At 40.7% G+C, this 24,192-nt stretch overlaps 2 protein-coding genes across 3 annotated transcripts in view; one reads left to right on the top strand and one right to left on the bottom strand.

Moving 5' to 3' along the window:
* PABIR2 (PABIR family member 2) overlaps window positions 1-24,192 on the top strand; it is a 215,449-nt gene that overhangs the window by 64,019 nt on the left and 127,238 nt on the right. The gene's annotated exons all lie outside the window — the stretch shown is intronic.
* Window positions 10,039-11,832, bottom strand: LOC112649141 (fatty acid-binding protein, adipocyte-like). Its single transcript, XM_049107794.1, has one exon. It carries the CDS (start codon window positions 11,231-11,233, stop codon window positions 10,715-10,717), a length of 519 nt encoding a protein of 172 aa, XP_048963751.1. The 5' UTR covers window positions 11,234-11,832; the 3' UTR covers window positions 10,039-10,714.

Raw genomic sequence — 24,192 nt, 5'->3', positions numbered from 1 at the left:
GGATTATAGGGGAAAGGAGAAAAAATGAGTAGGAAAAATCAGAGAGGGTGACAGAAAATGAGAGACTCCTAACTCTGGGAAATGAATAAGGGGTAGTGGAAGGGGAGGTGGGCAGAGGGATGGGGTGACTGGGTGACGGGCACTGAGGGGGCACTTCATGAGATGAGCACTGGGTATTATACTATATGTTGGCAAATTGAACTCCAATAAAAATACACACACACACACACACACACACACACATAAAGAAAATTGCAGGATAGTGAGAGCAGGAAGGAAAGCCAGAGAACTGGGGGCCCCAAGGAGGCCCCTCACCCCAACGTGGAGAGGGGGTAGGAAGTAGGATTCTGTTAGGTTTGTGGAAGGAGGTAATGCTTCAGTTAAACTTTAAAGCACAAGAAATTACTTAAGTGTTGGTGGAAGGAGCATGTGAGAGTGCAGGCATCCTAGACAGAAGGAATAGCAAATGCAGGCAGGAGCCAGAAGGAGCTTCTGCTACATTCCGAAATGGAAAATAGCTTTGGAGGATGGATATGAGCTGTATGGAGGATACCAGAAGGAGATGAGATTAGAAAGCTAAGTAAGACCAGATCATGAAATGCCCTATGTATTTTAAGGAGACATCTGTGTTTTATCTTAAGATTATGGAGGAGTCAATGAAGGGTTTTGCAAGAGGATGACCTGGGTGATGTAATAAGGTGGTTGACTTTAGAATCATATACTATTGATGTTCAAAACTATGGCCCTTCTACCAACAGCAGCAGTATCACCTGGGAACTCATTAGAAATAGAAATTCTTGGGCCCCATCCCAGACCTGCCTAATCAGAACCTCTGAAGGTGGGACCCAGTCATCTGTGTTCGAACAAGCTTTTCCAGTGATTCCAATGCTTGCTCAATTTGGAGAACCACTGCCCGAGACATACCACCAGGTTGGAATCGTAGCTCTTATAGTGCAAAATTTTTTGACCCCATTTACTCAACTGAAAAATGGGGATTGTAAAACTGTTGTGAGGATTAAGTACATTAATGTGTGAAAAGTGCCTAGAATAATACCTGGTCCGTAGTATATGTGCCATTATCATGTATGTTATTGTCATCCAAATTCTTTCTGGAGGGCTGAATGTTTTTATCTGACCTGTCGCCTTATAAGGTTTAGTGTCATGGCTCTTCTCCTCCCTTCCCTTTTCTTCACTCATATGTAGTAAAATAACTATTAATGTCTGTTATAAGCAGAGGAGTGCTTTAGGGGAATTTACCTGGAGCTAATGCTAGCACCCTAATGAGAATCCAGGTTTGCCGACTCTAGAAAAGACAGAGCTCAGAGTACAGCTGGACAAACCCCCTTCCCAGGTCTTGTCCTCAGTGTGCTCATCCATAGAGTGAGGGGGTTGGACAGATGATTTTGGAAGACTTTGACATTCAGTAATTCTACTTACCTTTTAAATGTCAGATTCAGCAACTGTTCATTAAGTAATTATTCTAGTAACTTTTCACAAGCCTGTGAGATAAGTGGTATTATTATCCCAACTGAAAATGAGAACGTGGAAGCCAAGAGAAGAGAAGCTTGCCCCAGATTGTATAGCACCCAATGGCAGGGCTGAGATTTGAGCCAGGTATGGCTGTTTCTAGGGCCTATGTCTCTTCTGCTTGTCACATTGTCTCCTATGGCATACTGTGACTTCCTTCAGAGAGATAAATGGGCTTGCCCAAGGTCACACAACTAAGCAAAGGGCAGAGAAAGGACCAAAACCCAGGTTTTCTGACTCCAGGGCCAGTGTTTGGTCTACAAATCACAGTGGCCTCTAACAATGAAGGCTAACAGCGTGCTAAGTGCTGGACAGATTAATGGCCCGCCTCTTGCCTATAGGCTCCAATAATCTAAAGTCAATAGACAACATACCAGCGTTGTAACGAACGGCCATGTGGCACAGAGGTCAGCAGTCCTCTGCAGGAGCCAATTTGAAATGCCTAGAGGGGTCCAAGAGGGTTTGAGGTTGACTTCCTGACAGAGGATGCTTTCAGGAGCTATTTGAAGGTGTTATGACAAGTGACATGCTGCCTCTTTCCAAGCAAATAATGGGTATGGTTGGATATCTCTCCATTTACCCCACTCCATCTCCAGAGCAGAGTGTGTACATTGGGGTGCAGGAAGACAATGTTAGAACTTCTATTCCAATTGCCTGTTTATCACTTTTTAAAAACAATTTTATTTATTTACTTGACAGAGAGAGAGAGAGAGAGAGAGAGAGAGGGAGGGAGAGAGAACACAAGCAAGGGGAGCGGGAGAGGGAGAAGCAGACTCCCCACTGAGCAGGGAACTAGATGTGGGGCTTGATCCCAGGATCCCGGGATCATGACCTGAGCTGAAGGCAGATGCTTAACCAACTGAGCTACCCAGGCGCCCCTATTTTATCACTTTTAAATTTCTATTTTCTTTCTTTTTAAAAAATTTATTTACTTATGAGAGACACACAGAGAGAGGCAGAGATGTAGGCAGAGGGAGAAGCAGGCTCCATGCAGGGAGCCCGATATGGGACTTGATCCTGGGACCGCGGGATCATGCCCTGAGCCAAAGGCAGATGCTCAACTGCTGAGCCAGCCAGGTGTCCCTAAATTTCTATTTTCTGTATATGCTTTATGATGGAAAACGGACATACTAAAATTCAGGGTACATGATTAGAATTTACAAATTTCTCATCTATCACTTATAAATCATTTTCTGGTTTAGGATATATGATATAATGTCCACAATTATTATGTTAGTATGCAGTACATTAATATAATTTGTAAACCAGCAATATATATGTACTTAAGTACATATGCATAAAGTAAATATATAAATAAATATATTAAAATTATAAATATATGATATTTGGGGATATACTCAAACACTTTTCTAAACAGGGGTTTGGGGAGATAGGCACCACACCTCACCATCATCCACCAGGAAGCAATATTCTGAGGCTTGCTTAGATTTTGGCAGAGCAAGAAACCCTATCTTCTTTGGTATTTCTTAGCCACATATGTCTGTTGGTCCATTTGGCTTGGTTTAAGTGCCTACCTGGCATGCAGAGACTCTGGCAGAGACAGAGCCCCTGGCCCTGTAGGGTTGATGAGCACAAGATCCAGTAATAGGGGATCAGTAATATCAATTTTGGTGCATCCACACAAGGGAATTTTATCTTGTGATTAAATTTTTTTAATTTAAATTTTACTTAGTTAACATTCATGTTTTAAAATGTAGGAGAAAAATGTCATGATGTGGGAGAGATGGTCTTGTAATTGTAAAGAAAAGTAGTTTGCAGTTACATTGGAAAGATTCGTATTTTTATTAAAAGAACCCCCCCACATCATGTATATATATGCATGGAAAAAGACTAGGAAGAAATAGCCCAATATACTCATGGTGGTGTGTAATTGCAGGCATTTTTATTTTCTTCTATGTAGCTATCTTTGTTTTCCAAAATTTCTATTTTCCAAAGAAGTCTATTTTTTTTTATTTTGAGAGAGAGAGAGACAGAGATTGAGAGAACATACAGGTGGGGGTGCGGGGGAGGGTCAGAGGAAGAGGGAGAGAGTGAATCTTAAACAGGCTCCACACTCAGCATGGAGTCTGAGGCGGGGCTTGATCTTACAACCTTGAGATCATGACCTGAGCTGAAATCAAGAGTCAGACACTTAACCAACTAAGCCACCCAGGCGCCCCTCTATAAGAAGTTTATATTGCTTTTGTAATCAGGAAGAACACTCTAAAAGAAAATAAATAGAACACCTGCACTTGAGAGAGCTGTAAGCATCTTCTCAGTGCACAATGCAGACCTACAGAAAGAAAAATGAGCCCTACTTGTTTCTGTTTCCTGTAAGAGGATGCTAAAGGACCTTATCACATCAGTGTGTGGTGAGGGCAGCGGGGTAGAAGTTTCTGTCGGGGATCAGAACCAGGAAGAACTGCACTGGTTTGCTTTTGTCTCGTAGACACTGTGACTCATGTCACTCAATAATCAGCAAATGTTTTTGCCTGTGAATCTCCTGTGATTTTCTTAGACTTTTTTGTTTTGAAGTGATTTTAGATTTATGTGAAAGTTGGAAAAAAAATAGTACAAAGATTTCCCATATACCCTTCACCTAGTCTTCTCTGATGTTAACTGACTTAACCATAATACAGTGATCAAAACTGGGAAATTAACTTAGTTACAATAATCCTGAATAAAGGTCTTAGTTCAGGCTGCTATAACTAAGTGTCACAGATTGGGTGGCTTATAAACAACAGAAATTTATTTCTCACAGTACTGGGGGTTGGAAGTCTGAGAAATGGGTGACCGCATGGTTGGATGAGGGCCTTTTTCTGGGTTGCAGACAGTCATCAATCACATTGCAGAAAGAGGAGGAGAAAGCTCTCTGGGGTCCCCTTTATAATAGCACTCATTCCATTCATGAAGACCTAAATCAAGACCTAATCACCTCCCAAAGTCCCTACCTCCTAATGTCATCACATTAGGGGTCAGATTTCAGCATGTGAATTTGGGGGGGGCGGAGGGGTCACATTCAATCCATTGTACTAAATACCACAGTTTATTCACATTTCCCTAGTCTTTCTTTTTCTTTTCTTTTTAAAAAAGATTTTATTTATTCATGAGAGAGAGAGAGAGAGAGAGAGGCAGAGACATAGGCAGAGGCAGAGGCAGGCTCCATGCAGGGAGCCTGATGTGGGACTTGATCCCAGGACTCCAGGATCACACCCTGAGCAGAAGGCAGACGCTTAACAGCTGAGCCACTCAGGTGTCCCTTCCCTGACCTTTTTTTTTTTAAATTTTTTTTTATTTATTTATTTATGATAGTCACAGAGAGAGAGAGAGAGAGAGAGAGAGAGAGAGGCAGAGACACAGGCAGAGGGAGAAGCAGGCTCCATGCACCGGGAGCCTGATGTGGGATTCGATCCCGGGTCTCCGGGATCGCGCCCTGGGCCAAAGGCAGGCGCCAAACCGCTGCGCCACCCAGGGATCCCATCTTCCCTGACCTTTTAATAACAAAATCTCCCCTTGCACATTAAAAAAAATATTTTTATTTATTTATTTTAAAAAAGATTTTCTTTATTCGTGAGTGACACACACAGAGAGAGAAAGAGAGAGAGAGAGAGAGGCAGAGACACAGGCAGAGGGAGAAGCAGGCTCCACGCAGGGAGTCCAATGTGGGACTCGATCCCGGGATCATGCCCTGAGTCCAAGGCAGGTGCCAAACCACTGAGCCACCCAGGGATTCCCTCCCCTTGCACATTTTTATCATACAGTTTTACAGTCTGAAGTATAAATAGTTGCAGAGGTGTTATTTTCAATCTATTGTAAACATCAGCATTTAAAATAAAACTGTTTCTTCTTTTTCTTTTTTAAAAAAAGATCATTTATGTATATATTTATTTGAGAGAGAGAGAGAGAGAGAGCAGAGCCAGTGAGAACACAGGTAGGGGGAGAAGGGCAGAGGGAGAGGGAGATGGAGGCTCTCTGCTGAGTAGGAAGCTCAAGGAGGGACTCAATCCCAGGACCCTGGGATCATGACCTGAGCTGAAGGCAGACGCTTAACCAACTGAGCACACCAGGCACCCCTCTTTCTTCATTTTTTAAAAATGTATTAATGGATGGGGCACCTGGGTGGCTCAGTTGGTTAAGTGTTGACTCTTGGTTTCTGCTCAGGTCATGATCTCATCATGGTTCTGAGCTCAGCCTCAGGTCTGCTTGAAAGATTCAAAGATTCTCTCCCTCTGCCTCTCCCCCTGCTTGCTTGCACTCACTTGCTCTCTCTCTCTCTCTCTCTCAAATAAATAAACAACTCTTTAAAAATAAATAAATTAATTACTTAATTAATGGAATCTAAATTCCAAAGTGATTTTACCCACCATTATTTTATTTGAAAACATATAAATGAGATTTTTAAAAAACATTTAACATTGTACTCCTTCAATCTGTATTTCTAGTTTACTTCCTCCAGGCAATTTTATCTTAAGGTAGTACATCTTTATACATGAAAGTCTAATGTTGGGATGCCTGGGTGGCTCAGTGATTGTGAGTCTGCCTTTGGCTCAGGGCATGATCCCGGGATCCGGGATCCGGGATCCGGGATCGAGTCCCACCTCAGGCTCCTTGCATGGGGCCTGCTTCTCCCTCTCCCTGTGTCTCTGTCTCTGTCTCTGTCTCTCTCTCTCTCTCTCTCTCTGTCTCTCTTGAATAAATAAATAAAATCTTTTAAAAAAAGAAAGAAAATATAATGCTCCCCCATCAGACTTTTCTGTAACAAAAATATACTCATAAATTGAATTAACTTTTACTTCCTGTATCCACAAAACACTATTTAAAAATATTATAATTATTGTACACAAATGACAAGAATAGAATAAATGTATTAAAAGTTTTTGAAAAGAGAGGCACCTGGGTTAAGCAACTGATTCTTGGAGTTGGCTCAGGTCATGGTCTCAGGGTGGTGGGATTGAGCCCTGTGTTGGGCTGATTGGATATTCTCTCCCTCTGCCCCTTCCCCTGGTCATGCTCTCCCCCCACTCTCACAAATAAATAAATAAATCTTAAAGTTTTTGAAAATAATTATTAGCTACAAAAAGTAAATTTTTATTTATGTGCATCTCTCAATGAAATGGATGGGATTTTTTTTTTTTAGTATCCATGGATGAACATTGCTATTGCTAGAAACACAGTATTCAGCACCAATTCCATTTCTAATTTCCTTTCTTTATATATATAAGGACTAAGAAATCTTGTTCCTAGAAATAGGAAGACAAGAGTTGACATAATTCCATGAGTTCTTTCTGAGTTATATATGAAAAATCAGAGTGATCTCCCCCAAAAACCTTTTTCCCATTTTTTTATTGTGGTATAATTCCCATGCCATAAAATGTACTCTTTTAAAGAATAAAATTCAGTGGTTTTAATGTATTCAAAAAGTGGTATACCTATTACCACTATCCAATCCAGAATGTTTTCCTCACACCAAAGACATTCGCAGTCACTTCCCATTCCCCCCTCCCCACACTCCACCCCCGCACCTGCCAGCTCTTGGCAACCACTAATCTTTCTGTTTGTATGGATACTGCTCTTCTGGTCATTTCATATAAGTGGAATCATATAATAAGTGACCTATTTTTGGTCTAGCATCTTTCACTTTGCTTAATGTTTTATTCTTTTTTATGGCTGAATAAAATTACATGGTATATATGTACTACATTTTCTTTATCTATTTATCAGTTGATGGACATTTCAGTTGTTTCCACCTTTTTGGCTATTGTGAATAATGTTCTTATGAACATTTGTATACAAATTTTTGGGTGGACATGTTTCATTTCTCTTGGGTACATATACCTAGGAGTGGAAGTGTTAAGTCACAAGCTGTGTTTAACCTTTTAAGGAAGTGCCGGACTTTTTTCCAAAGTGGCAGCATCATTATACATTTCTACCAGTAGTGTGCAAGCATTCCAATTTCTCCACATCCTCGTCAACACTTGTTATTATCTTTTTTATTATAGCCATTCTAGTCAATGTGAAATGGTATCTCTTTATAGTTCTGATTTGCATTTTCTTGATGGCTAATGATGCTGAACATTTTTATTTGTACTTATTGGCCAAGCCTTTTGGGATCTTTTGCCCACTTTTAATCAGGTCATTTGTCTTTTTGTTATTAAGTTTATAAGAGTTCTTTATCTATTTGAGATACAAGTAAGTCCTTTATCAGGTGTGTGACTTACAAATATTTTCTCCCATTTCTCTTGCTGTCTTTTCATGTTCTAGATGGTATAATCTGCAGTACAACAGCTTTACATTTTTGTGTAGTCCGATTTATCTTTTCTTCTTTCTTTTGTCACTTGTGCTTTTGGTGTCCTATTTAAGAATCCATTACTCTAATCCAAGGTCATGAGGATTTATAGCTATATTTTCTTCTAAGAGTTTTCATTTTTATAATTTTATCTCCTGGCCTCTTGCCATTTCCATATGAGTTTTAGGATCAGCATGTCAATTTCTGCAAGAAAAGCCCACTGGGATTTTGTAAGGGATTGCATTTCATCTGTTTAATTCAAAATAATTGATTTGGGGTGTACTGCCATCATAACAATATTACATTTTCTAATCCATCAACAAAGGATGTTTTTCCATTTACTTCAGTCTTCTTTTATTTTGCTCAATAATGTGTTATAATTTTCAGGTACAAACCTTGCACTTCTTTTGTTAAATTTATCCCTAATTATTTTATTACTTTATTATAAATGGACTTGTTTTCTTAATTTGATTTTCAGGTTGTCTGTGGTTTGTGTATAATAATACAATTGGTTTTTAAAAGTGTTTTTTAAATAAATTTATTTTTTATTGGTGTTCAATTTGTCAACATACAGAATAACACCCAATGCTCATCCTGTCAAGTGCCCCCCTCAGTGCCCATTACCCATTCACCCCCACCCCCCACCCACCTCCCCTTCCACCACCCCTAGTTCGTTTCCCAGAGTTAAGAGTTTTTATGTTCTGTCTCCCTTTCTGATATTTCCTACACATTTCTTCTCCCTTCCCTTCTATTCCCTTTCACTATTATTTATATTCCCCAAATGAATGAGAACATATAATGTTTGTCCTTCTCCAATTGACTCATTTCACTCAGCATAATACCCTCCAGTTCTACCCATGTTGAAGCAAATGGTGGGTATTTGTCATTTCTAATGGCTGAGTTTTATTTTAAATTCTAGTATAGTTAACATACATTGTTTTGTTAGTTTCAGGTGTACACCATAGTGATTCAGCACTTCCCTACATCATCCAGTGCTCATCATGACAAGTTCACTCCTTAATCACCATCATCTATTTAATCTAACTCCCCACCCACCTTCCCATGGTAGCCATCAGTTTGTTCTCTATAGTTAAGGGTCTGTTTCTTGGTGTGTCTCTCTCTCTCTCTCTCTCTCTCTCATAATTCTTGTATCCTACAGCCTTGCTGAGCATGATTACTAGCTCTAATAGGTTATTTGGGTAGATTCTTTAGAATTTTCTACATATAAGATAATATATGAATAGGGATATTTTTACTTCTTTCTTACCCAAATGGGTACCTTTTATTTCTTTTCTCTTGCCTAATTGACCTGGTACAATGTTGAATAGAAGTGGTGAGAGTAGAAATCTTTGTCTTATTCCTGATCCTAGGGAAAGAGCTTTCAGTATTTTTTTAAAAAGATTTTATTTATTTGAGAGAGAGAGAGAGGGCGAGAGAGAGAGAGAGAGAGTGCATGAGGGGAGGGAGGGGCAGAGGGAGACAGACAAGTAGACTCCTTGCTGAGTAGGGAGCCCAACACGCAGCTCCATCCCAGGATCCCATGATCGTGACCTGAGCCAAAGGCAGATGTTTAACCAATTGAGCCACTCAGGTGCCTCAAAGCTTTCAGTCTTATACCATTAAATTTTATGTTTGCTGTGTTTTTCATAGATGCCCTTTATCAGACTGAGGAAGTAACTTTCTATTCCTAGTTTGTTGAGTGTTTTTATCATGAAAAGGTATTGGATTTTGTAAAACACTTGTCCTGCATCTATTGAGTTGAACATGTGGTTTTTATCCTTTGTTCTATTATTACTACAGCATATTACAGGGATTGATTTTCATATGTTGAACCAACCTTGAATTCCTAGTTAAAAAATCCCACTTGGTCATTATATATAATCCTTTCTATATGTTGTTGACTTCAATTTTGGGGTACAGTTGACCCTTGAGTGACATGGGCCTGAAATGCATAGGTCTGCTAATATGTAGATCTTTTCCAATAAGCACAGTACAGTAGTGTAATGTATTTTCTTTCTTTCTTTCTTTCTTTCTTTCTTTCTTTCTTTCTTTCTTTCTTTCTTTCTTTCTTTCAAGAGAGAGGGTGGGGAAGGGGCAGAGGGTAGGAGGAAAGAGAATCCCAAGCAGGCTTGGTGCCCAGTGCAGAGCCTGACATGGGGCTCCATCCCATGACCCTGAGATCATGACCCGAGCTGAAACCAAGAATTGGGCGCTGAACTGACTGAGCCACCCAGGCAACCCTTTCTCATGAATTTCTTGATAACATTTTCTTTTCTGTAGCTTATGTGATTGTAAGAATATAGCATAAAATACATATACAAAATATGTGTTAATTAACTGTTATTGTTGAGGCTTTCAGTCAATAGTAGGCTATTAGTAGTTAAGTTTTTGGGGAATCAAAAGTTGCATATGGATTTTTGACTGCATGGGGGGATTGGTGCCCCTAACCCCTGCATTATTCAAGGGTCAACTGTATTTTGTTGAAGATTTTTTATTATTGTGGTAAAATACACATAACATAAAAGTCACCATTTCAACCATTTAGTGTCCAACTCAGTAGCATTTAGTACATTCATACTGTTGTGCAATCATCACTGCTATGTAGTTCCAGAACATTTTCATCACCCCAGGAGAAAGCCCCATACACATTAAACACTCCACATTCTCCCCTCTTCCCAGCCCTTGGCAATTGCTAATCACTTTCTGCCTCCGTGGATTTACCTATTCTGAATTTTGTTGAGGATTTTTACATCTGTGTTCATAAAGAATATTTGTCCATAGGTTTTGCCCAGGTGTGAGGTAAAAATGGCTTGGGTGAAATTCTTTCTATTTAGAGAATGGCTATTATTATTTTTTTATATCTAAAAGGTTTTATTTAACAAACATCCACGTTGGATAAGATCATTTGGGGGAAATCGGTTGCTTGCTAATTAGTAGAAAATAACAATACATGTTTGGACAATACATCCAACAGAATGTTGTAGAGTTCAATGCAAACTTCAGCTCGATGTCCCTTGGATTATATGCTCTCTCATAAATTCTGGTAGAAGTGATGCCTTTCATGATACATTCTACCACCAGTTTATCATCCACTCGTTTTCTTTTTATGGTAGTTGATTTTCCGTCCCACTTCTGTACCTGTACCAGGACACCTCCATCTAAGGTTATGATGCTCTTGACTTTTCTGTCATCCACAGTGACTTCATCAAATTCCTGGCCCAGTTTGAAGGAAATCTCTGTATTTTTAAAGGTGCTTTCCGATTTAATGGTGATCACATCCCCGTTTACACTGATGATCATGTTGGGTTTGGCCATGCCAGCCACTTTCCTGGTGGTGAAGCCCACTCCCACTTCTTTCATGTAATCATCAAAGTTTTCACTGGAGCTAAGTTTCCAGGTACCCACAAAAGCATCACACATTTTTTTTTAGCTTTTAGGATTATCTTCAAGATGAGAAAAAAGCTGTCGTGGTCTGTAAGGTGTTATGAGAATGGCTATTATAAATTATTTAACACTAAGCAGCCCATAAAGAAGGGGCCTTGCCTTTCTGCCAAACAGTTATTCACAGTCCCCTTTATAGCCAATTTATTTGGCAAGGGAGGGAGATGTGCAGAGAAAAGGAGGTGAGCAATCTTTCAGCTTTGTGTCCCTTCTGTCTGGTGAGAAAGAAGGACTCTGGGAGAAGTGCTGCCCAGTGTGGCTCCAGGCAAAATGTAAACATATGTTTGCCCTCAAATCTCTCTTCTCTACTTTTGTGTCTAGTCCCCGAGTGGCCTCAAGTAGCCAGGTCCTGGGATTTGATCTCAATGGTCTCTGCCCCCCAGCTGGGACCTTAGGCCCTGAGACTCCTCTCATAATTGGTTCCCTGTTGAGTGCCCCTTGCCCACAAGCCTTTCTAACTGACCAGATGGCATCCACTTGCTTGAGTCATGTGTTCTTGCTTGCTAAGGCCTCCTTAAGTTACCCTGTCCAAATTCTCTGATCATGAGGAATGTCAAGCCCTAAGGTTGTTAAAAAAAAAAAAAGACTTGCCAGAAGCCAGGAAGGAGGTATTTCTGGAGAGCAGCATGTTCTTTAGGTACTTTTCAAGTAATGTACAAAGGCAAGTTCATTAATTGATGAAGCTAGTTCAGGGGATGGGGAATGAAAGGTATACTCCTACCCTCGGAGTGCCCCTCACAGCCCAAGTCCACCTTCCAGCTTTGTTGAAAGCCAGAAGTCTCTGGAGAGACTTTGTGATGGGGAAAATTTTTTTTTCTCCATGGAGGCTTTCTGGCTCACACTTCTCCAAACCCCAAAGACACTCCCAGGCTCAAGATGATGTCATTGGAGTGTTTTCAGATAGAGAATTTAAGACTTTCTCTGACTTCATGGGCTTTGTGTTTATAGCTGAACTCAAACTTTACAAGACTTAGGTTCATTTGCCTTTAGTCAAAAATTCCCTTTCTTGGCTCCATTTCTAAATACACATGGGCCTCTGAGTCTTCTTGGCCATCAGGTACCTGTTGATCAAAAGTGCCACATACTTAGGTGGGACTAATGTGGCTGACATGTCCTTTGAAGTTCAAATAGGGTTGGAAATGAGTACACTGTTGCTCACATGATGTCAACTCACATGTTTGAAATGTAGTGTGTGACATTTGACAGACTCAAGCACATGGAAAGATGGTCATTCTTCTTATAGAACCAAAGACTCCACTCAAGAATAAGGGAATGGCTTCCCATCAGGGTCTGTTTCTTTGATGAAGAATGCTATTTCTGGGGCACCTGGGTAGCTCAGTAGGTTGAGTGTCCACCTGTTGATTTTGGCTCAGGTCATGATCTCAGAGTCCTGGGATTGAGCCTGATGTGGGGCTCCATGCTCAGTGGAGAGTCTGCTTGAGGATTCTCTCCCTCTCCCTCTACTCCTCCCCAACTCATGCATTCTCTTTCTCTCTCAAATAAATAAATAAATATTTTTAAGAAGAGTGCTATATCTAACCCTTAGGCAAGTAGTGGGATATTTGAATAGTTTCAGAATTTTAGTAGGCAGGCCTACCCTCCATCCTTGCCCTTACTGTGAGGGGCAGTCCCCACTGAAGCCCTAAGCTTTTTTCTTACACCTACATGGCTGATAAAAGCAATTTGCCATATATATGCAATGTACTTCTCCCTGAAGAATATTCCAGATGGTTCAGGGTTGGCCACTTGTATGGCCAAACCAGAGAAGGCAAATCCCCTGTAAGTTCCCACTTCTCCTATCTTCACTCATAGTAGGCCTTAAAGCACTCTTTTCCATCGAGTTGGGTTGAGACCACAGAATTCTCAATTCAGCATTCCCAGCAATCTAGACCAGTTGCCTGGGGTTGATATACAAATTAATAATAATAACAAGAACAACTAACATTTTACTGAGAATTGATGGGTCATGCACTGGCTAAGTGCAGTATGTGCATTATTTTTTAAATTCACACATTACTTTTTTATGATACTATTATCTAATATACAAGAAAACCAAGGCCAAAGGAGGTTATCTTTCCCAAGGTCAAACTGTCAGAACCTGGGCTGGAATTCTGATCTGACTTGAGAGACTGATCCCTTAACCATTACATGATGCCAATTCATTCATTCACTCAGTGAGTATTAGCACCAATGAGATGTTAGTATTGTTCTAGGACTGGGGATACAGCAGTCAGAAGAGCTCTATGCAGTGAAACATGCCACACTGTATGGGCCTCCTGGAAGAAGAAGGCCTCTGAAGATCAGTGAACTAACAATGGGCGATCTATCCATTTGCTAGCAGGATGAGGGATCTCAAAAATGGACAAGCTCCAATCTGAGGACAGGGAATGTATGAAAAACACAAGCCACAAGGCAAAGGAGCAGTGGTGGAGTTTAAGCTCAACTCTGGTCCTATCAGGGCGCTGTGTGCTTAGTATAGGCTGTGGCTCATTCTCCAGTGCTTGAGGTAGAAAACATGCCCATTCATCTCTATAAAGGTCAACCACCTGGGCCCCTCTAAACATGGGCCAACCTTCAGCTTCTCAAACACCCCATGTCTGCTTCTCTTTTCTGCCATTAGCAGCTGGATGTGTGAAGCTCATGGCTCTCTGCAAGGAACCCTGGGGCAGATCACAGGTGGGGCTGAGCTCACCCTTCCTATAGAGACATTCCTCTTTTCTGAAGGGGAAGGAGATAGATCAAAGGACACCTGGGCCCATTTGCTTGATAGGGAGACCCGGGGCGAGGTGGGGAGGGGGGTGCTGGAAAGGAAGAGGGAGGAGGGGACCGGAGCAGCCTAGAGCCGTACCATGATTTATTGGCTTGTTTTGCTCCTGCACTTCTGTTTACCCAGCTGGGCCTGCTGCTGCCCAGGGTACCGGCATGTGCATAGCCACTCTGACCAGTTTTTGGGGTAATGTCAGAGAAAGCTGTGGACCTGGCCAGCTCCTGGCAAAATTGAGGCAATTGAGTTTGTGTTTTCTATTTGCAAGTGCCCAGCCCCACTAGGCTTTTTCTCTCATCCATGGGGCACCCCTGCACACAACCCAACTGCGCCGCCCCCACCGCCCCCATCTCAGCCACAACATCCCTCAGCCCTTCTTTTCCTTGGTGGAAAGTGGTGTCACCCAGGCTTCTAAGGCATGCTTACACTAACAGGTAAACATCTGCCAACAGCCTCAAGCCTAATTCTTCTAGAATTTTAAAATGCTGGGCACCTCTTTAATTAATCCATTCAAGAGCAGATTGCCTCGGGAGAGGAAATGAAACAAACAGCTTATGGAAGAGTAGCAGATCCAAGAACATGAACTGAGTCCCCAGTCTAGGGCAGTCTTCTTTCTGCTAATTGATGAACAAAGTTAAAACAAATCCCAGCATCTCAATAAGGCTCACTGCCTGGTTTAAACAGCAACAGAGAAGTCTTGACAGCCCCCAGAGTAGGATGATTTCAAAACTCTGTGTGTGTGTGTATCGTACATGCATGTGCATGTGCAAGAGGGTGGTGGCCAGGATTTTAAGACCCAAAGGGCCCTTCCAGGCACATGTGGTCAGTGCTCTGTCAGTGCGTAGAATCAGCTCTACATTTCTTACAAACCAACCCAATCTGAGACCAAACAGAAGGAACTGGTGGCAAAGGGCCTCTGGGCCTCGGGTAGGCACTAGGAATGATGCTTCCAAGTAGGGGCTTTGCAGCCAGGCAAGCCTGACTGGGGTTTTCAAACCCAAGCTCTGCTATTTATTGTTTGGCCTTAAGCAAGTCGTTTACCTCTTCTTTTTTTTTTTTTAAAGGTTTTATTTATTGATTCATGAGAGACACAGAGACCTAGGCAGAGTGAAAGGGAGAAGCAGGCTTCCTGCAGATAGCCCAATGCAGGACTTGATCCTGGGACTCTGGGATCAAGCCCCGAGCCAAAGAAGATGCTCAATCACTGAGCCACCCAGGTGTCCCTTGCTTAGCTCTTCTGAGTCTCAGTATAAGACTGTTATATGGAGAGAAACACCCACTTCACTGCATTGTTGTACAGATTAGATACTGTGAAATATGCCAACCACTTAACAACTGCTCTGAGTGCTCATACCTGGGGACTGTGGTAGTCCAAAATAAGGATTCTGGAAAGCAGGAGATAGGGCAGTGGAGAGCTTCAGCACTTTGGGTGTTCATTCCTAATGTTTTCACAGTTCAAAAGAAAATTCAGAAGGTGGAGGCAACCCAGTGTCTATCAACAGATGAATGTAAACAGAAGGTGGTACGTTCATACAGTGGAGTACTATTCAGCCTTCAAAAGGGAGGAAATCCTGACACCTGCTACACACTATAGAAGAAACTTGAAGACATTAGGCTAAATGAAAGGAGCTTGTCACACAAAAAATAGTGTATGATTCCATTTACATGCGGGACCTAAGGTACCATTCATAGTGGCAGAAAGTAGAATGGTGGTTGCTAGGGGCTTGAGGTAGGGGCAAAAGGAGAGTTGTTTAATGTGTCCAGTTTCAGTTTGAGAAGACAAAAAGAGGTCTGGAAAAAGATGATGCACAACATTAATGCCACTGAACTGGACACTTAAAATGGTTAAAATGTCAATTTTATGGCCTTTTTGGTGGTGACGCCCTCCTCACGAGAATATGCCCCTCATGAAGGACCCCCCTCCACCCAACCCTGGAAGAGGAGACGAAGAAGCACAAGAAGAGGCACCTAGTACGAGGGCCCCAACTCCTACTTTATGGATGTGAAGTGCCCACAGAATTGCTTACAGAATTGCCACCATCTTGAGCCATACACAAACTGTAGTTTGTGCTCCACTGTCCTTTGCAGCCTACAGGAGGAAAAGCAAGGTGTATAGAAGGATGCTCCTTCAGATAAAAGCAGCACTAAAAGCACCCAAAATCAAGATGAGTGAAAAACAATCCAATATCACATTTTGGGTTAAAAAAATGTCAGGGCACCTGGGTGGCTCATCAGTTAAACATCTGCCTTCGGCTCAGGTCATGATCCCAGGGTCCTGGGATTGAGCCCCACATCCAGCTCCCTGCTCAGTGCAGAGTTGGCTTGTCCCTCTCCCTCCCTGCATTTTTTCTTGGCTCTCTTTCTCTCATAAATAAATAAATAAATAAATAAATAAATAAATAAATAAATAAATAAATAAATCTTTTTAAAAAATGTCAATTTATGTTCTCTATGTGTTGCTGTAGTTTAAAAAAAGAAAGTTTGAGAATTACTGGGATTAGGAGTATACATGTGAGGAAGAGGAATGAGAGAAAAAAAAAACAGAACAACTCTGGCAAAGGGATGAGTGCCCCAGGGAAAGCCTTGCTGGGATGCTACTATATTCCACCCTACTATGAGTGGGCAACTGATTCCCATAAAGGGTCAGAGAGATAGAGCAAACAGAAGAAGGAGAGGAGGGGGGCCTGGGGCTGTCCGTGTCAAACAAAAAATAGAAAGGAATGGAAGTTTCAGAGCTCTGAAAATGCAGCAAGCAAGGAAAGAAGGCTCTATCTCTAGTCCATGGTCACCTGGAGTAGAGGAGTCCCCAAGCCCATTTGAGCCTCAGCTGCAGCCAGACAGGGAGACCTCAGGAGGGGAGGAGGAGGTGATTTGGGCTGGTCCAAGGTAAAAATGGCTGAGATTCACAGATGTGATGGGTTCAGGTCCCTACCACTTCCAGGCAGAGTGTCTGAGACTAGCTTCTCCTCTTTCCCCAGTCTCACTCCCTCTAGGCTCCACGGGGTCCCTGGAGGCTGCTCTCTCCTTTGGTTCAGCTGCCTTATTTCCCTGGATAGGATGTTGTGGGGGAGGGGAGGCAGGGGCTGCCATTCCTCTCATCCCTGGGCACCTACTTCCTCACCAGGCCACGCTGGCCCCTGGCCGTGTGGACACACCTGAATCCAGAAACGACCCAAGCTGCAGGGAACTCAGCCCAGGCACGGAGGTAATTAGGCACGTCTTCTCTGCTCCTGAAGTAATGTTTGTCTTTCAAATTCTGCCAACCAAAATGGCTGGGGCTGTGATTTACCATCACAACGTTATGTCATACTTCCTTACTGCTTTTATGACCAAGAAAGACTCCAGGCACAGTAGCCATATTATGTCCCAGCAAACTCCTGCCTAAATTAAGTCACTATTTCTGGTCCCTGTCGCTGGTCAAAAATGACATCCAAGGGTAATTGCTGTTTTAGGGGCACATTTTTAAGGCAGATGCAAAAAAAAAAAAATGAATGTACCTATTTTCTGACTGAAATTTGCATCCGTCTTTTTACCCTCTCCTGGCAAACATGTTTTATGTTTATTTAAATGGTCCTTAATAAAAATGTACAGCTGCAAAGCATCTTACGACTCAATGCTTTCTGGTTAAGAAAATTGCTCATAATCACAGTTGACTTTCCTATTCGTAACAGAATATTATTTTTCATCGGAGCATGGCTATGGCCCAATGTGTGACTGTTACAAATGCAGCGGGAGGCTTATCTGAGGTCGACAGCACTTCATTCATTCATTCCTTCAGTCAATTGACAAACTTGTTTTGTGGACTTATTATGTGCGGCTTCGAACCTCTTAGAGCAGAGGGAAAACCATGCAAAGAGCATGGCAGGTCACCAATGGGACAAGAGTAGTTCTTGTTAACCACAGCTGATGTGTCATGATTGGCTGTAAAGTGCTAATGTCAATAATTTGTTACTGATGGGAGTGAACATACTAAAATTGCTGAATGATTTACCATGGTTATACATTGGAGTGGATTCAAGGTTATCCTTATAATAACAGCATCACTCTTGCCTGCTTGCATTTTGGTATGTTTAATGAGAGTTAGAGAAAGGGGCCCGCCCAATTAATAGCTGGCATGCCAAGAATTATGTAGTCCCCAAGTATACCCCTGGGAGTATGTCATGCACTCAAATATCATCTGTCAGTTGTATCACAGTTTAGAATTGGAGCGATCCACAAGACGTGTGTTATCTGGGAGAGATGAACTTAGGGAGGGGGGGATGGGCAGATGCAGCTTTTCAGAGCTATAGTACACACATTTTCATTTGGATTGCTCCCAAATTTTGCATGGCAAATTGTCGTTGATATCACAGAGCTACTGCTCATTTGTCAGGTATTTCCCCTGATACAGAGATGGGAACATAGTTAAAGTAGTGACAATCAACCCATACTCGAGAATGTAGCATGTCTTGGAGAACCCATAATTAGACTTCTTACAATCAACTACTTCTAGCACTGGCTGCATTACATGCTGAGCTCCTTACAAATAAGAATGTGATCTAAGAGGCCATTTCCAGGTTAGGTTTCATGGACTGATTGTATTGGGGACCTCATATGTCTTGGAAAACAGGTGGAAATTGTCAGTAATGAATCAAACTAGAAAAAGGAACTTTCTAATAACGAACTTGATATGCTATCTCTGTTAGACACGTGGAGGGCTGTTGGAGTACAGAGAAAGGATGCCCGTGTTGCCTTACCTTTCCAATATAAAATGGATTTCTGGAATTGACCAGAAGATACTAGGCATGATACTAAGCATGTGATGAGCAAATAGAATAACTGATTGGCTTGGTGTTCTGATTTGAAGGGTACTCAAAATGTTTCCCTGCCCTTGAAATAAATTGTTCTTTGAACTATTTTCTTTTTTTTTTTTTTTTCAAATGTATGCTTTGGGAGAGGAGGGTAGTTCCTTTAAAAATAAGAAGCACTTTCAGGAATGAACTGGAAGCCTGCTAGAATTGTTAGGAAAACTAGTTGTGTGTAGATGCGACCTCAGTAATTAATCAGTGAGCATCTAGCCGCCAAATATCTGATGGGAGGGAGGAAGCTCTCTCCTTTGAGGGGGAAAATGACTCCCTTCTGATTGAAAACGCACCATCCCAGACCTTCTTGCTGCTGACATGCAGATGTACATCTGGCTGTAATCTCTCACTCCCTGCTCGCCTTTGCCAAACTGTGTGGAACAGAAATCCAGTTTCTCCCCCATGTAAAGAGACAGAGAGAAATTGAATAGTTAGATAGTTAAAATTCTGAGCACTGGCTAGGAGAAGGAACATGCCCAAAGCAATAAAAAGACTCTCACTTAAAAGCCGTGGCTGCAGAAAGATTCGAGCTGTTTAAACAACTGGCAGAGTTGATTGGGGTGAAGGGAGTAGGAGCCTCTGAACTATGGACAAGACTCAATACTCTGCAGACAAACCAAGAAATATTTAAACTGTGTTCAGTCTACGCAAGGTGGATGGACAGCATAGAATCCATGCTTGATAAAATTGGAGGGAGTTTATTTGCATACAGGTATCCATGTTTCTATGAATCTTGCTCTTTTATTTCACATGCAGTTGTTTTCAATGCAGTTTTATTTATAAAGAATGAAAGCATAACTGAATGGGAAAATGTTTTGTTGTCTCTGAGCTGTCCAACCTAATGGGAGCCTATCATTCTGTCAAAGTGGTGACAACTTACCCAAATTGCAAGGCTAGTGCATGAGAGGAAAATAACTCCCTTTGAAGTTTTGTCTTCAAAACTTCATGACCCACAGTTTATAAGTGACAGCAGATACCACTGTGCCTCAATCTTTGGATTAAATACTGCAGCCTTCTTTAAAAACGAAAGTGTCCCTGGGAAGGTTAACCTATAATGTTACTAGTATCTTAATATGATGGTTCCCTAAACTGAGTATTTATCAGAAGCATCTGACACCACACCTTTCACTTATACTGAGAGCTTTCAAAATACAGGAAAGTTCAGAGAAGAATATAACAAACACTTGCCATGTAGACTATTTTTGCCATGCAGAGTGGAAATACACTACCATATTTACTTTGTCTTCCATTTTTTCATTTTTTAAAACTTTGTGAGAGGGAGAGAGAGAATCTTCAAGTAGACTCTCCGCTGAACATGGAGCTAGATGTGGGGCCCAATCCCACAACCCTGAGATCATGACCTGAGCCGAAACCAAGAGTCGGACCCTTAACTGACTGAGCCACCCAGGCACACCTGTATTCCATTGCTTTAAAATGAAAAGGGTAAAATACTTAAGGAAAAGTATTCTTTTTATCTCCCACTTCTTGTCAAACCATTCTCAGCATTATTTTCTGAGATCAGTCCGTGTAGGTACATATTGATCTAGATCATTTCACTGCTGAACAGTAACCTATAATGACACACTTAATTTACTCATTTCCCAGTTGATGGATATTTAGGTAGTTTCCATTTTTTTTTTTTTTACTAATAGCCCTACCAGTGGTCTACGTGTTCCCATGACATCATACCACAGGCAACTTTTGAGTTTTAATTTTTGCCAATCTGACAAGTAGTTCCCTGAATATTTGAGGGAGGTTGAGCATCTTTTCATATATTTGTAGATCATTCCAGTTCCTTCTGTTCATTGCCTGTTGGGATTCTTTGCCAATTTTTCCTTTGGGTTGGTTGCCTTTTCAAAATGTATTTATTATATACATTTTGGATATGGTTTCCTTTTCAATTTTGTGTGTGGCAAATGTCTTCTTCCACTGTATTGCTGGTCTTTAACTTTATAGAGTTTTTTTCTATAGACATTTTAATATTTAATGTAGTAACATTTATCAGGCTTTTCTATTAAAATCTGTTAGTTTATGTGCATGTGTGATTACTAAATTCTTCCTTACTCCAAGATCATAAGGGTATTCTATATTTACATCAAAATGTTATAAAATTTTGCTTTATAACATTTAGACCTTTAGGGTACCTTTATAACATTTAGACCTTTAGGGTACCTGGCTGGCTCAGTTGGAAGAGCATGGGACTCTTGATCTTGGGGTCATGAGTTCAAGCCCCAGATTGAGTATAGAGATTACTTAAATGACTAAACTTAAAAAATAAGAAATGTGTGGGAAATATCAGAAAGGGAGACAGAACGTAAAGACTGCTAACTCTGGGAAACGAACTAGGGGTGGTAGAAGGGGAGGAGGGCAGGGGGTGGGAGGGAATGGGTGACGGGCACTGGGTGTTATTCTGTATGTTAGTAAATTGAACACCAATAAAAAAAAATAACATTTAGATCTTTAATTCATTTTGAATTAATTCTTAGGTAGGATTTTAAGGTGTTATCTAATTTTATCTTTTTTCACACGGATAATTTTAATAACATTTATCAAATAGTCTATATCATATCTTCCATGATTTATATATTTTTAAAAGATTTTATTTATTTATTTGAGAGAGAGCAGAGAGAGTGCACACATGAGCAAGGGGGAGGGTCAAAAGGAGAGGGAGAGGCAGAATCCCTGCTGAGCAGGGAGCCTGATATGGGGCTCAATCCCAGGACCCCAGGATCACAACCTGAGCCAAAGGCAGATGCTTCACAGACTGAGCCACACAGGTGCCCCTCTTCCATGATTTATAATCAATCTGTCATATACCTACTTCCCACAGATTTATATGAGTTTTTAAGGCTCTTTCTCTATTCCACTGATCTATTTATCCACCAGTACCACACTGTTATTATTGCTATAATGATAAGTCTTGATAATCTGCCCTCCATTGCTCTTCAAAATTGTTTTGTCTATTCTTGGTGCCTTACTCTTCAGCATAAATTAGGATCAGCTTGTTAAGGTTCATAAAACATCCTGTTGCAATTTTGATGGAATCTGAATTAAATTTATAGATCAGTTTGAAGAGATTTGACATCTTGATGTTGAGTCTTCTCATACATGATCATTTATATTTCTGCTGAGGTATATTTCTGAGGTTACCATTTTGCAAGTTTTTATTTTGGTGCAATTATGGATTCACAGGAAGATGGAAATGTAGTACAGAGGCCATCCCCTGTACTGTTTGCTGATTTTCTCACAGTGGTTACATTTTGTTTTTTAATACAGTTTTATTGAGGAACAATCGATATACCAAAAGCTGGACATGTTTAATGTGTACAATTTGATGAGTTTGAAGATATGCATATACCTGTGAAACTATTACCGCAATCAGGTGATAAATATATCCATCACCTGTAAAAGTTTCCTCCGGCCCCTTTTTGTGATTGTTGTTTTGTGCTAAGAAACTTCGCATGAGATCTGCCCTTTAACAGATCTTTAAGCGTAAGATGCTGAATTGTTGACTATTGACACAATGTTGTACTGTAGATTTCTAGAACTTATTTGTCTTGCCTAACAAAATTTTTTATCAGCAATTACATCTTACATAACTAGAGTATGGTATTAAAACCAGGAATTTGACACTGGCACAATGTTTGTGTATATTTCTAGGTCATTTTATCATGTGTAGATTTGTATAGCCACATTGAAATCAAGATACAGAACTAGTCTATCACTACAAAGATATTCCTCGTGCTACCCCTTTATAGTTACACCTACCTCATCTCTAACCCGCAGAAACCACTAATCTGTTCATCTCTACAATTTTGTCATTTTAAGAATGTTATATAAATGGAATCATATGGTATATGACCTTTTGAGAGTGTCTTTTTTTATTCATCATAATTTCTAGATATTCATCTAAATTGTTACATGTGTCAATAGTTTTCTCCTTTTTATTGCTGAATATGAATCCATGGTATGGACATAGCACAGTTTCTTGAACCATTCACCTATTGTGTGACATTTTGGACATTTCCATTTTTCATATTTTATGTTTGCTCTATCTTTTGCTTCTCTGTTTTAGTTTTTAAATCTTCCTGTGGGTTACTTGAACATTTTTTAGAATTTCATTTTGATTTATCTACGGGTTTCCAAGAGTATCTTTTTGTATAGGTATATATATAACTCATCACAGTCTACTGGTGTCATCATTTTACCTAGTAGAGCAAAATGTGAAAACTTTGCCTCCCTTTATGTCCCTTTATCTCCTCCCCAGTTTATAATATAATTATCTTAAATATTTCCTCTACAGGTACATCTGGGTGGCCCAGTTGGTTACGCATCTGACTTCAGCTTAGGTCATGATCTCAGGGTCCTAGAATCAAGCCCCACATTAGGCTCTGTGCCCAGTGGCAAGTCTGCTTCCCCCTCTTCCCCTGCCCCTCTCCCTGCTCATGCTTTCTCTGCCCCCATATAAATAAATAAAATTTAAAAAAATAAATAAAAAAAATAAAAAATAAAATTTTATTTTTTTTTAAAGATTTATTTATTTATTTATGATAGACACACACAGAGAGAGAGAGAGAGAGAGAGGCAGAGACACAGGAGGAGGGAGAAGCAGGCTGCATGCCGGGAGCCTGATGCGGGACTTGATCCTGGGACTCCAGGATCATGCCCCGGGCCAAAGGCAGGCGCTAAACTGCTGAGCCACCCAGGGATCCCCAAATAAATAAAATTTTAAAAAATATTTACTCTACATACACTGATAAACATATTAGACAGTGTTTTACTTTTTATTCAACCATCAAACATAATTTAGAAAACTCAAGAAAAGAAGGAAAGCCTATTGTATTTATCCATATTTTTTTTATCTTTCTTTGTTCCTCCATCCTGATGTTCTAAGGCCCTTTTTTTATCCCTTCTTTCTTTTTGGAGAACTTCCTTTAGCCATTCTTTAAGTGTTGGTGTACTAGTGACAAATTCTTTTGTTTTTCCTTCATCTGAAAATGTCTTGATTTCCTCTTCATTTCTGAAGGAAACTTTTGCTGGACATGGAAGTGTGTGTAGGTGGTTCTTTTCTTTCAGCACTTGAAAAACAGTATGCCACTTTCTTGTGACCTCCACAGGTTCTGATGAGAAACCCATTGGTCATTTGTTGGAATGATAGGAATTGTTTTTCCCTGATAGGTAAAGGTATCATTTCTCTCTGGCTCTTTCAAGGTTTTTTCTTTGTTTTTAGTTTTCAGAAGTTTGACTATGTAGCTCAGCCTGGATTTCTTTGGGTTTATCCTCTTTGGGATCCACTAAGCTTATTGAATCTGCCACATTTGAGAGATGTTCAG

The sequence above is a fragment of the Canis lupus genome, chromosome X (genome assembly GCF_003254725.2).
Source record: "Canis lupus dingo isolate Sandy chromosome X, ASM325472v2, whole genome shotgun sequence".
Taxonomy (NCBI): Eukaryota; Metazoa; Chordata; class Mammalia; order Carnivora; family Canidae; genus Canis; species Canis lupus.
Note: the sequence above shows the minus strand (reverse complement) of the source record. Positions and strands in the feature narration are given on the sequence as shown.

Coding starts and splice junctions, on each gene's coding strand:
- LOC112649141 (XM_049107794.1), bottom strand. CDS start 11,233: ATGTGTGATGCTTTTGTGGGTACCTGGAAACTTAGCTCCAGTGAAAAC.